Source organism: Pristiophorus japonicus, chromosome 18 (genome assembly GCF_044704955.1).
Source record: "Pristiophorus japonicus isolate sPriJap1 chromosome 18, sPriJap1.hap1, whole genome shotgun sequence".
Lineage (NCBI taxonomy): Eukaryota > Metazoa > Chordata > Chondrichthyes > Pristiophoridae > Pristiophorus > Pristiophorus japonicus.
In genome coordinates this window covers 26,400,471-26,413,830 of record NC_091994.1, presented here as the reverse complement: position 1 = coordinate 26,413,830, position 13,360 = coordinate 26,400,471, and the positions used below count along the sequence as shown (strand labels likewise).

At 43.7% G+C, this 13,360-nt stretch overlaps 1 protein-coding gene across 4 annotated transcripts in view; it reads right to left on the bottom strand.

The window, feature by feature from the left end:
• LOC139228614 (transcription factor E2-alpha-like) overlaps window positions 1–13,360 on the bottom strand; it is a 143,104-nt gene that overhangs the window by 29,879 nt on the left and 99,865 nt on the right. For all 4 annotated transcript variants that reach the window (XM_070859793.1, XM_070859794.1, XM_070859795.1 and 1 more), the window contains exon 10: window positions 11,241–11,380. In XM_070859793.1, the coding sequence (XP_070715894.1) occupies window positions 11,241–11,380 (140 nt within the window). The remainder of the gene's footprint in view (window positions 1–11,240; window positions 11,381–13,360) is intronic.

Here is a 13,360-nt window from a genome sequence, read left to right as displayed (position 1 = left end):
CTCGGAATGAGTGTAATACAGATTGAGGGTGAGGAAGTAGTGTCTCAAACGAGCGTACCATGCTTAAACAAAGGGGACTACAGTGGGATGAGGACAGAGTTGGCTAAAGTAGACTGGGAACACAGACTAAATGGTGGCACAATTGAGGAACAGTGGAGGACTTTTAAGGAGCTCTTTCATAATGCTCAACAAAAATATATTCCAGTGAAAAAGGGCGGTAAGAGAAGGGATAACCAGCCGTGGATAACCAAGGAAATAAAGGAGAGTATCAAATGAAAAACCAATGCGTATAAGGTGGCCAAGGTTAGTGGGAAACTAGAAGATTGGGAAAATTTTAAATGGCAGCAAAGAATGAATAATAAAGGAAAGATAGATTACGAAAGTAAACTTGCGCAAAACATAAAAACAGATAGTAAAAGCTTTTACCGATATATAAAACGGAAAAGAGTGACTAAAGTGAATGTTGGTCCCTTAGAAGATGAGAAAGGGGATTTAATAATGGGAAATGTGGAAATGGCCAAGACCGTAACAATTATTTAGCTTCGGTCTTCACAGTGGAAGACACAAAAACCATGCCAAAAATTGCTGGTCACGGGAATGTGGGAAGGGACGACCTTGAGACAATCACTATCACTAGGGGAGTAGTGCTGGACAGGCTAATGGATCTCAAGGTAGACAAGTCCCCTGGTCCTGATGAAATGCATCCCAGGGTATTAAGAGATGGCGGAAGTTATAGTAGATGCATTCGTTATAATCTACCAAAATTCTCTGGAATCTGGGGAGGTACCATCAGATTGGAAAGCAGCTAATGTAACGCCTCTGTTTAAAAAAGGGGGGCAGACAAAAGGCAGGTAACTATAGGCCGGTTAGTTTAACACCTGTAGTGGGGAAAATGCTTGAAGCTATCATTAAGGAAGAAATAATGGGATATCTAGATAGGAATAGTGCAATCAAGCAGATACAACATGGATTCATGAAGGGGAAATCATGTTTAACTAATTTACTGGAATTCTTTGAGGATATAACGAGCATGGTGGATAGAGGTGTACCGATGGATGTGGTGTACTTAGATTTCCAAAAGGCATTCGATAAGGTGCCACACAAAAGGTTACTGCAGAAGATAAAGGTACGCGGAGTTAGAGGAATGTATGAGCATGGATCGAGAATTGGCTGGCTAACAGAAAGCAGAGAGTCGGGATAAATGGGTCCTTTTCGGGTTGGCAATCGGTGGTTAGTGGTGTGCCACAGGGATCAGTGCTGGGACCACAACTGTTTACAATATACATAGATGACCTGGAAGAGGGGACAGAGTGTAGTGTAACAAAATTTGCAGATGACACAAAGATTAGTGGGAAAGCGGGTTGTGTAGAGGACACAGAGAGGCTGCAGAGATTTGGATAGGTTAAGCGAATGGGCTAAGGTTTGGCAGATGGAATACAATGTCAGAAAATGTGAGGTCATCCATTTTGGGAAAAAACAAACAGTAAAAGGGAATATTATTTGAATGGGGAGAAATTACAACATGCTGTGGTGCAGAGAGACCTGGGGATTTAATCCCAAAAAGTTAGTCTGCAGGTGCAGCAGATAATCAGGAAGGCGAATGGAATGTTGGCCTTCATTGCGAGGGGGATGGAGTATAAAAGCAGGGAGGTCCTGCTGCAATTGTACAGGGTATTGATGAGGCCGCACCTGGAGTACTGCATGCAGTTTTGGTCACCTTACTTAACGAAGGATATACTAGCTTTGGAGGGGGTACAGAGACGATTCACTAGAGATGAGGGGGTTACCCTATGATGATAGATTGAGTAGACTGGGTCCTGACTCGTTGGAGTTCAGAAGGATGAGGGGTAATCTTATAGAAACATTTAAAATAATGAAAGGAATAGACAAGATAGAGGCAGAGAGGTTGTTTCCACTGGTCAGGGAAACTAGAACTAGGGGGCACAGCCTCAAAATACGGGGGAGCCAATTTAAAACAGAGTTGAGAAGGAATTTCTTCTCCCAGAGGGTTCAGAATCTGTGGAATTCTCTGCCCAGGGAAGCAGTTGAGGCTGGCTCATTGAACCTATTCAAATCAGAGATAGATAGATTTTTAACCAATAAGGGAATTAAGGGTTAAAGGGAGCGGGCAGGTAAGTGGAGCTGAGTCCACAGCCAGATCAGCCATGATCTTGTTGAGTGGCGGAGCAGGCTCGAGGGGCTAGATGGCCTACTCCTGTTCCTAATTCTTATGTTCTTATGTTCGCTTATAAAATGGATTTATCGGAAAATGAATAGAATGCAAATTGTAACCAACATTTTTTAATGCAAGCACTAAACTTCAGCCTCATAAGGTAGGCATTCAGGAAGGGACGAGATTTGGGAGAAGAATCTCTACAGTATGCTTTTGTGCTCCACTTAGCACCTTTGGCAATAAGAGGAGGCTGTTTGCCCATCCTCTTGGCTGGAAAGAGCAGGGAGACTGAGGGAGATAAAATGCAACATTTGTGAAAGTTGCACACCCAAGTCAGAGGAAGTTTGTTTCAATCGGATTGTTTTATGAAAAACTAACTGGATTTAACTACAACCATTGGGGGTTTGTTTACAGTAGGAGCCATCACAAAAACAGAACACGTCCCTTGTTTGAAAATGGACTACATACGAGACTCAAATGCATGCCATCATGAGGGGCTGCTATATCTACATTTCCTTTGCCCCTCAATGATAAATTGAATTGTGAATATTTTGCGACAGGATAAATAATGTGGCCAGAAGTCGCTCTCCAAGGTTAACAGCCTGAAACACAAGTCAAAGCAAATAGCTGGTCCACTTTGAAGGAAACGCATAAAATGTGGTCATTGTCCAAGTTTCTCGGCATGTACAGATAAGACCATGATATGTTATGATCCGCGGGAGATGAGGATATAAGAAATAGGAGCAGGAGTAGGCCATCAGGCCCCTGGAGCCTGCTCCGCCATGTAATAAGATCTTGATCATTATCATTCTGCAAAAAAAGTAGTAATTTGCACCAAATGTTTAAGCTTTTTAGCCTGTCTGTTCTTAAATGTTACTTGTTATGTAATAGTGGAGTGGGGGGGGGGAGGGGGTGGTAAGGAAGAAGTGTTCCAATATAAATCACACAAGGATCATAAAATTAAAATCAGAGGCGATGTCAGGAAGCAGTTCTTCACACAAAAGGTAGTGGATCTGGAACTCTTTTCTTCCCTTCCTCCTAAAGAGCTGTTGAAGCTAGTTCAATTGAAAAACTCCAAACGGAGATTGGTAGATTATTAGGCAAGGGTATTAAGAATATGGACTCAAGGTGGATAAATGGAGTTAAGTTACAGATCAGCTATAATCCAACAGAATGGTGGAACAGGCACGAGGATCTGAATGGCTGACTCCCGTTCCCACTCAACAACTACTTCTGGGACATGTATTTAAATTCAGAACAGACTTACTAGATGGATAGGACTTTTCCAGCAACAGACAGGAAACAAATAAATTTGGATTGTCTCAACCCAGTTCCTCATGACATGTACCCATAACATGCAAGTAGCCAAAAAGTTAGTTTGCAGGTGCAGCAGATAATCAGGAAGGTGAATGGAATGTTTGCCTTCATTGCGAGAAGGATGGAGTACAAAAGCAGGGAGGTCCTGCTGCAACTGTACAGGGTATTGGTGAGGCCGCACCTGGAGTACTGCGTGCAGTTTTGGTCACCTTACTTAAGGAAGGATATACTAGCTTTGGAGGGGGTACAGAGATGATTCACTAGACTAATACTGGAGATGAGGGGGTTACCTTATGATGTCAGATTGAGTAGACTGGGTCTTTACTCGTTGGAGTTCAGAAGGATGAGGGGTGATCTTATAGAAACATTTAAAATAATGAAAGGGACAGACAAGATAGAGGCAGAGAGGTTGTTTCCACTGGTCGGGGAGACAAGAACTAGGGGGCACAGTCTCAAAATACGGGGGAGCCAATTTAAAACAGGGTTGAGAAGGAATTTCTTCTCCCAGACGGTTGTGAATCTGTGGAATTCTCTGCCCAAGGAAGCAGTTGAGGCTAGCTCATTGAACCTATTCAAATCACAGACAGATAGATTTTTAACCAATAAGGGAATTAAGGGTTATGGGGAACGGGCGGGTAAGTGGAGCCGAGTACACGGCCAGATCAGCCATGATCTTGTTGAATGGCGGAGCAGGCTCAAGGGGCTAGATGGCCTACTCCTGTTCCTAATTCTTATGTTCTTATATTCCACATTAATTGGCAGTGTCAGTCAGATGTGTCATAGGATGGTTCTTGTGGGAAATAGGAATGTTCCTGGGAGATTGGGGCTAAGGCATATTGTTGTGTAGCGCTCAAAGACTCTTACTTTGCATCTGGCCAAATTATACCTGACATCTGGATGTTTAATGTAACCGTGCATGACCAAATAGGGAAAATGTGTCACAAGTGCAAAATGTCCTTTTTCTACTTGACCCTTTTAGAAATAAAAACGTGCATTTATATAGTGCCTTTTGCAACCACCGGACGTCCCAAAGCGTTTTACAGCCAATGTAGTACTTTTTTGAAAGCGTAGTCACTGTCGTAATGTAGGAAACATGGCAGCCAATTTGCACACAGCAAGCTCCCACAAACAGCAATGTGATAATAATCAGATAATCTGTTTGTGATGTTGATCGAGGGATAAATATTGGTCAGGACACCGGGGATAACTCCCCTGCTCTTCTTCGAAATAGTGAAGAAAGTTAAATATTTCTCCTGGTTATAAAGACAGATCTTAGATTTTAATTCCTTCGCCTATGCTGCCTGGAAACCTGGCACATGACCTCAGACATTGGGATAAATCAGATTAGCATCCTTCTCAGGTCATTGATGCTGATCCAGATCAGTTAACAATTTCAGAAATACAATACTAGCCAAGTACTGCTGCATATTGTGTTTGCATCTTTTAAGCTGCTAATTTCAGGCTTTCAGTCTGCCATAATGAGTGTCAGGGGCCACACAAAAGAGGTGGAATAAAAATATACAAAAGTTCCTAACAGGTAGAAGAATTATATTTACTTTAAGAAATGTGAATGGGTTGAGAATTTAATGCAAACTTCAAATTCACCACTTGTAACTAATATTTCCCACTAAAGCATATTTTGCTTACTCCTATTGAGCCAAAACAAACAGGAAAATTGCAAGTGTTCCTGGCTCATTAGCAGTAGCCACAACTAAAAGGAGTCCTCATGGGACAGTTTTTGTATCCAGAGAATGCTGACTGGCACGGGACATGCAAAGTCAAGATTGAATTTACAGTTAATGCCGCAAGGAAACAAAATAAGCTGTACTCTGAATCAACTAAAAATTGGTCAGAAAGACTGGCTTTGACAGTTCACTGTATTCCTTTGTAGTTTAGCCCCAATGCAGCGTGAGACGGTGTGGTCGCTGATTAGGCTATTGTCATGGGATGTAGGTTTAGAATGTGCCTACTTTTTTTTTTTATAGACACTTTCTTCAAATGATCTTCAAAGAAAACGGTTTCAGTAATTGGACCAAGGAAATTATATTGGGTATAAATCCAGATCTCCTAAAAAAAAATCAATTTATTATTCGTTCCTGGGATGTGGGCAGCGCTGGCAAGACCAGCAGTTATTGCCCATCCCCAATTGCTCTGGAGAAGGTGGTGGTGAGCCGCCTTCTTGATCCACTGCAGTCCTGTGGTGTTTTGTAGCGATTTGGTACGTCTGAGTGGCTTGCTAGGCCATTTCAGAGGGCAGTTGAGTCAACCATATTGGTATAGGTCTGGAGTCACATAGGCCAGACTGGGTAAGAACAGATTTCATTCCCTAAAAAGAACATTAGTGAACTAGATGGGTTTTTAAACAACAATCCATTACTAATACTAGCTTTTTATTCCAGATTTATTTAATTGAATTTAAATTCCCCAGTTGCCGTGGTAGGATTTGAACTCTTGTTCATCAGATCATTAGTCCAGGCCTTGGATTACTAGTCCAGTAACATTACCACTATGCTACCGTACCCCTTGAGCATAGTGGAACATTATTGTGGGGGTGGGGGATGAGAGAAAAAGGTGGGGAAAAGGTGCCAAGCAACTCTTCTGGCTTTGAGAGCTAATTGTTTACATAACAATGCACTTTAGAAGTATTTCACTGTGGCATGCATTAGGCACTATATAACAAAGTATATTATAATGTAACAGAAAAATGACATCTGTTCTAAATAGTCCAATTACATTTAGTTTTCTTTGCCCACTAATAGGACCCAAGTTTCGAGCCGCGCCTAGAACGGCGCAGTCCCGACCTGGACGCACGTTTTTCGTGCCACAAAGTGCGCCTAAAAAAACCCTCCATATTCTCCACCTCCCTGCAAGTCCTCTGGCCCTCGGCGCAGCGCAGCAGGAGCTGTAGGGGGCGGAGCCAAGTCCCTGCGCTGAAAACAGTGCCAGGACCTCTGCACATGCGCGCTACAGTGGGCACGCAAGTGCAGTAGCTCCAGGTGCCCGAAACTGTGTGGGAGGGGCCCGAAGCACGCAGCCCCTCGCCCTGGCCGAATGGCCTCACTGGGGCTGTGTGAATAAGGCTCCTCCCACGGCCAGCTCCTGCTTCCTCCCGACCCGACTCGACTCCCGCTTCTCGCTCCCCCCCCCCGCCCCCCGGCCTGGACCCGACACCCGCCCCCCCCCCCTCCCCCAAGACACCCGGCTGCTCCCCACCCCCCGCCTCCGGACTGGATCCGACCTAACCTACCTCCCCCCGACCCGAACCGAACTGACCTCCCTCCCACCACCTCCCCCGACCCAACGCCACCTACCTGTAAATCTGGTGCTGGGCCCTGCCCGAAGTCTCGGGCCCGGCCCGTTCAGCCTCCCTCCCCCTTCTCCTTCCCCCCACCCCCCCCCCCCAAATCGTCTTTCCCCCCCCGCAAATCACCTTCCCCCCCCCCATCCCTCCTTTCTCCCCCATCCCTCCCCGTCAGAAACACAGACACTGACAGAGAATGAGAGATACAGACAGACAGAGACACACTGAGGGGGGCATCCCAGCACGCTGTTGGAGGGCTCCCGGTGCTGCAGTCGGTAAGTAGAAAATGTTTTATTTATTGATATAAAAAAAATTATTTCTTATTAATTTTTTTTGATTGATTTATTGGTTGATTTATTGATGTATTTATCATTTATTATTGATGATGGCTCTTTATTTGTAAAACTGAAGTGTTTAATGTTTGTAAACTTCCCTTTTAAACCCCCCACCCCACCATTCCCTACGCCTGATTTGTAACCTACGCCTGATTTTCTAAAGTGTAGACAAGGTTTTTTCGAGCGTACAAAAATCTTCACTTACTCCATTCTAAGTTAGTTTGGAATAAATTTTCACTGACGAAACTTTGAAATCAGGCGTAAGTGGCCAGACACGCCCCCTTTTGAAAAAAAAAATTCTGTTCCAAAGTGAAACTGTTCTAACTGACTAGAACTGGAGCGAACTAAATGTCGAGAATTCCGATTTCTAAGATACTCCGTTCTACACCAGTTGCTCCTAAAAATCAGGAGCAAATCATGTGGAAACTTGGAGCCTTAGTGATGGGGATATAAAAGTGGATTAAAAACAGTAACATTTTCTGATATGGTTTTGCAATCATTATAAAATCCGACTGAAGGTTTTTACCTCTCTCCCTTCCCTACAGTATTCCTGTTACAAACACCTTGGCCGGAATTTACAGAGGTAAAAACGGGTGGGTTGGAGGCGTGGGAGGAAGTAAAAGTTGTGCAAATGTAAAACCCAACTCCAATCCGCCGCAGGAGGCAGGCTGGCAATTAGAATGTTGTAATGAGGACTGAAGCCACTGTTTTAACCGGCTTTGCAGGTTTTACTGTGGGAGGCCAGGGATCTTGGCGCTTGGGATTCCTGGTAGCTGCAACGAGGGGGCCTCAGCCTTGGGGAGCAATCCTTGTGGTCCGGCAAGGAGCAGGAGTGCTTCCTCTTGGGCCGCGCCCCTCCCCTCCCCAAACTCCCCCCACCATCAGCCCGCACTCCTGGGTCGGGGTTTGGACCCCCTCACCCTGGGAATCAGGGATTGGACCCCACCCCCACCGGGAATGGCAACTCGGCCCCGGGGTGGGGGACCGGAGCCCCCGCCCCAACCATCCTGGGCCCAACACTTACCTGGTCCTCTGGCCTTCCGTTCGTGATCCCTGCACGACTGGAATCCAGCTCATCAATCAGGTTGACTTCTGAGCATGGAACCAACCATTTCCACGACACGGTGTGCCGGGAAACCTGAACTTCCCGGTTTCCCACCATGCGGGTGGATGGGCCCCAAGAAAATCTACCCCTACAGGTGACCCATAATTCATTTAAGCACAAGACACTGGAGTACACATGCAATATTTAAAATTAAACATGCCAAGCTAAATTGCTCAGCCATAAATGTTGTTAGGTTGGCTTGAAAAAAAAATAGTTTTGGCTCGCTCAGAGTTTATCTTAAAGAACTCTGAATAAATTTGTATGAGCTTACTCATTTAAAGTTATCTATTTCCAGAAGGCTTTCAACACTGAATTTAATACCGTGCATACCATAACTTGTGTTCATATTCTCAGCGCTGGTCAAACGATTAAATGAGACAGAGGGAGACAAAAAGGAGGAAAAAGCAAAAGACAGAAAGGAGATGAGGAAAAGTGGAGGGCAAAGAAACCCAAGGCAAAGAACAAAAAGGGCCACTGTACAGCAAAATTCTAAAAGGACAAAGGGTGTTAAAAAAACAAGCCTGAAGGCTTTGTGTCTTAATGCAAGGAGTATCCGCAATAAGGTGGATGAATTAACTGTGCAAATAGATGTTAACAAATATGATGTGATTGGGATTACGGAGATGTGGCTCCAGGATGATCAGGGCTGGGAACTCAACATCCAGGGGTATTCAACATTCAGGAAGGATAGAATAAAAGGAAAAGGAGGTGGGGTAGCATTGCTGGTTAAAGAGGAGATTAATGCAATAGTTAGGAAAGACATTAGCTTGGATGATGTGGAATCCATATGGGTAGAGCTGCAGAACACCAAAGGGCAAAAAACGTTAGTGGGAGTTGTGTACAGACCTCCAAACGGTAGTAGTGATGTTGGGGAGGGCATCAAACAGGAAATTAGGGGTGCATGCAATAAAGGTGCAGCAGTTATAATGGGTGACTTTAATATGCACATAGATTGGGCTAGCCAAACTGGAAGCAATACAGTGGAGGAGGATTTCCTGGAGTGCATAAGGGATGGTTTTCTAGACCAATATGTCGAGGAACCAACTAGGGGGGAGGCCATCTTAGACTGGGTGTTGTGTAATGAGAGAGGACTAATTAGCAATCTCATTGTGCGAGGCCCCTTGGGGAAGAGTGACCATAATATGGTGGAATTCTGCATTAGGATGGAGAATGATAGTTAATTCAGAGACCATGGTCCAGAACTTAAAGAAGGGTAACTTTGAGGCGTGAATTGGCTTGGATAGATTGGCGAATGATACTGAAGGGGTTGACTGTGGATGGGCAATGGCTGACATTTAGAGACCGCATGGATGAACTACAACAATTGTACATTCCTGTCTGGTAGCCAATGTAACCCCACTTTTTAAAAAAAAAGGAGGGAGAAAACAGGGAATTATAGACCGGTCAGCCTGACCTCAGTAGTGGGTAAAATGATGGAATCAATTATTAAGGATGTCATAGCAGCACATTTGGAAAATGGTGACATGATAGGTCCAAGTCAGCATGGATTTGTGAAAGGGAAATCATGCTTGACAAATCTTCTGGAATTTTTTGAGGATGTTTCCAGTAAAGTGGACAAAGGAGAACCAGTTGATGTGGTATATTTGGATTTTCAGAAGGCTTTCGACAAGGCCCCACACAAGAGATTAATGTGCAAAGTTAAAGCACATGGGATTGGGGGTAGTGTGCTGACGTGGATTGAGAACTGGTTGTCAGACAGGAAGCAAAGAGTAGGAGTAAATGGGTACTTTTCAGAATGGCAGGCAGTGACTAGTGGGGTACCGCAAGGTTCTGTGCTGGGGCCCCAGCTGTTTACATTGTACATTAATGATTTAGACGAGGGGATTAAATGTAGTATCTCCAAATTTGCGGATGACACTAAGTTGGTTGGCAGTGTGAGCTGCGAGGAGGATGCTATGAGGCTGCAGAGTAACTTGGATAGGTTAGGTGAGTGGGCAAATGAATGGCAGATGAAGTATAATGTGGATAAATGTGAGGTTATCCACTTTGGTGGTAAAAACAGAAAGACAGACTATTATCTGAATGGTGACAGATTAGGAAAAGGGAAGGTGCAACGAGACCTGGGTGTCATGGTACATCAGTCATTGAAGGTTGGCATGCAGGTACAGCAGGCGGTTAAGAAAGCAAATGGCATGTTGGCCTTCATAGCGAGGGGATTTGAGTACAGGGGCAGGGAGGTGTTGCTACAGTTGTACAGGGCCTTGGTGAGGCTACACCTGGAGTATTGTGTACAGTTTTGGTCTCCTAACTTGAGGAAGGACATTCTTGCTATTGAGGGAGTGCAGCGAAGATTCACCAGACTGATTCCCGGGATGGTGGGATTGACCTATCAAGAAAGACTGGATCAACTGGGCTTGTATTCACTGGAGTTCAGAAGAATGAGAGGGGACCTCATAGAAATGTTTAAAATTCTGACGGGTTTAGACAGGTTAGATGCAGGAAGAATGTTCCCAATGTCGGGGAAGTCCAGAATCAGGGGTCACAGTCTAAGGATAAGGGGTAAGCCATTTAGGACAGAGATGAGGAGAAGCTTCTTCACCCAGAGAGTGGTGAACCTGTGGAATTCTCTACCACAGAAAGTAGTCGAGGCCAATTCACTAAATATATTCAAAAGGGAGTTAGATGAAGTCCTTACTACTCGGGGGATCAAGGGGTATGGCGAGAAAGCAGGAAGGAGGTACTGAAGTTTCATGTTCAGCCATGAACTCATTGAATGGCGGTGCAGGCTAGAAGGGCTGAATGGCCTGCTCCTGCACCTATTTTCTATGTTTGTGTTTCTATAATGTAACTACAATCCAATTAACTTGTACAAATAAAATAATTGTTTTATTGCTTGGATTTTTATACAAAATGTGAAATTCACAATGTAACAGTTTTACCACATGCTAAAATCCAGTACAACCAAGAGGAATGTTTTCATTTTCTCTTAGATTGAAAAACAAGCATTTCTAGCCTTGAACCACCATTCTGGTGATGAAGATTACTTACCAGGCGTTCATGTGGATGAAGGTTGGTGTAGCCACCAGATTGGGACAAATGGGATGAAGAATTTCCCATCAATGCTCCATATCCTGGCTGGCCCATTCCACTGGATGAGTTCCAAACATCAGGACCATTGTGAATACCATCTAGAATGCAAGGACGAGCTTATTTAAATGTCCGTGGCTCACAGGAATAAAAGATGCTTAATTATTCACACACTTATCTGCATACATAGCTGATCTTAAAATCCAGTTAAAACAAAGTAAAAGTAGACTAATCACTTTTGGGTGAAGCATTTTGTTGAGGTTATCCTCCACATTCCATGGCTAAACCCTATAATCTAATGAGGATCATTAGGATCTGTTCATATTGGTGCAGGAAGAAAACCGCTTTGGGGTCTGATGTAGCTGATAATACACACACTTCACCTTTGGGAGTTAGGGTTGAATCTAGTCCAGACTGGTGGGATAAAAGCTTCCTCTCCTTAACGTGGAATGAGTTTACAGTCCTATTTCAGTTCCTAATGGGCAGTGAGTCTGAAGCCAAAAGTGTCCCAAATTCAGTATTAATTGTACAATCTCAGTCAGATAGGCCACAGGACATCTTGGCATGGGAGATGGAAAAATACTAGTGCTGTGGAGGGTGCTCTTCCGAGGTTAGGTTGGCATCACATTGTTGGGGCAGACAAGGAATTTTCATCTGCATCTCATAATCCATACCTCATGTAGGAGCACTTGAAGTGCTCATGCAGACGAGCACAATATTCAGAAAAAGTAATTTTTAAAAATTGGCTAAATCTTCTTCCTCCATTCTAATTGATTCCCATTAAGCTACATCTCTAACCAATCTTTTTCTTTAAGTGAACATTGTTAAGTGAAGAATTAAAAAAAAATACACCTTTTCTTTACTGATCAGGTTCTAGACTATTAAAGTTTATTTATTGTACTGTGGTCATACCAATCTAATTTTAGCATAGTGCTAATACCAAACTGAAGGAACCCCAGTTTTCACCACAATAAAAGTCCAATGTATTCAGTAGGTGGAAAGCTTTAGCTGGACCATTGTGCCTTGTTCTTGTGCAACTAAAAAGATGGACAGACTAAAACTGTAACAGAACCTGTTTTCTCATTTTCTCAATACCCACAGCCATAGGGATCTTTCCTTACTAAACGTTTTTAAGTAGAAAGAAATTTGGCTACAACATGTATGCTGAAGGGGTTGGTCCTTAGCCATGTTCTACAACAGGATTATGGAGATACTGTAAATTGCAAAATCCTCAGCCCTCAAACCAGAACTTTTCAATTGCCTGCAATATATATGATGTCTGCAGCTGGCTTCGTGGATAATATTTTTAAGGGTTACCCAGGATGTTTAGGTTCTGTTGATTAAGACAGATGTTCAACTGATAGCTGACTAGCGAGTTGCCCCACAGGTGCACCCATCCCTAGATGAGCTCCCTGTCCAGATACTGAAGTCCCTGTATTGAGGCAGAGAAAGTAGTGGCTGCTTTCTGGATAATGCTCAGTTTATGCACCTTCTAAAATCGAGTAGAGATAAGGGTTGCTCATGGCATTAAGAGTTTCAGTGAGAATGCCAAACAGCTTGGAATAAAGAGCTAAAAACCATACCAAAAATCTAAGCTATGTTCTGTTTGAGTTGTCTAGTGTGCACTTAATACACAGGAAAAAAAAAACTGCAAAAGAAACTGCCCCCTGGAAATTCTAATCTGTTTGAAGTTATGAAGTGGATATCCGAGAAAAATTCAATTTGGAATTTCTCCAGGTTTACAACAAGTTTTGAAATTACGTGCCATGTGGTACAGGGCTCTTCTGGCTCACTCCTGTGAGGGTACTCAAACCAGGCAACTGCCCTAATATATCAGAATCCTCCGTAGATCAACTGGGTTACCATGACTACAGGCCTGTAGCAAAACTCTGGGCTCAAACTGCATAAACAGATTCACTTAGAACCGTGGAATTTTTCTAGCACTTCTCTCTAATGACAACATAGAGCCCATGGTCACCACTCTAAGGCACATTGCATTAGGGCTTCTACACACAAACACACACAGCACAATTATTAGCATCTTTAGAGACAAAACTAGAAACTGTACATCTTCACAAACT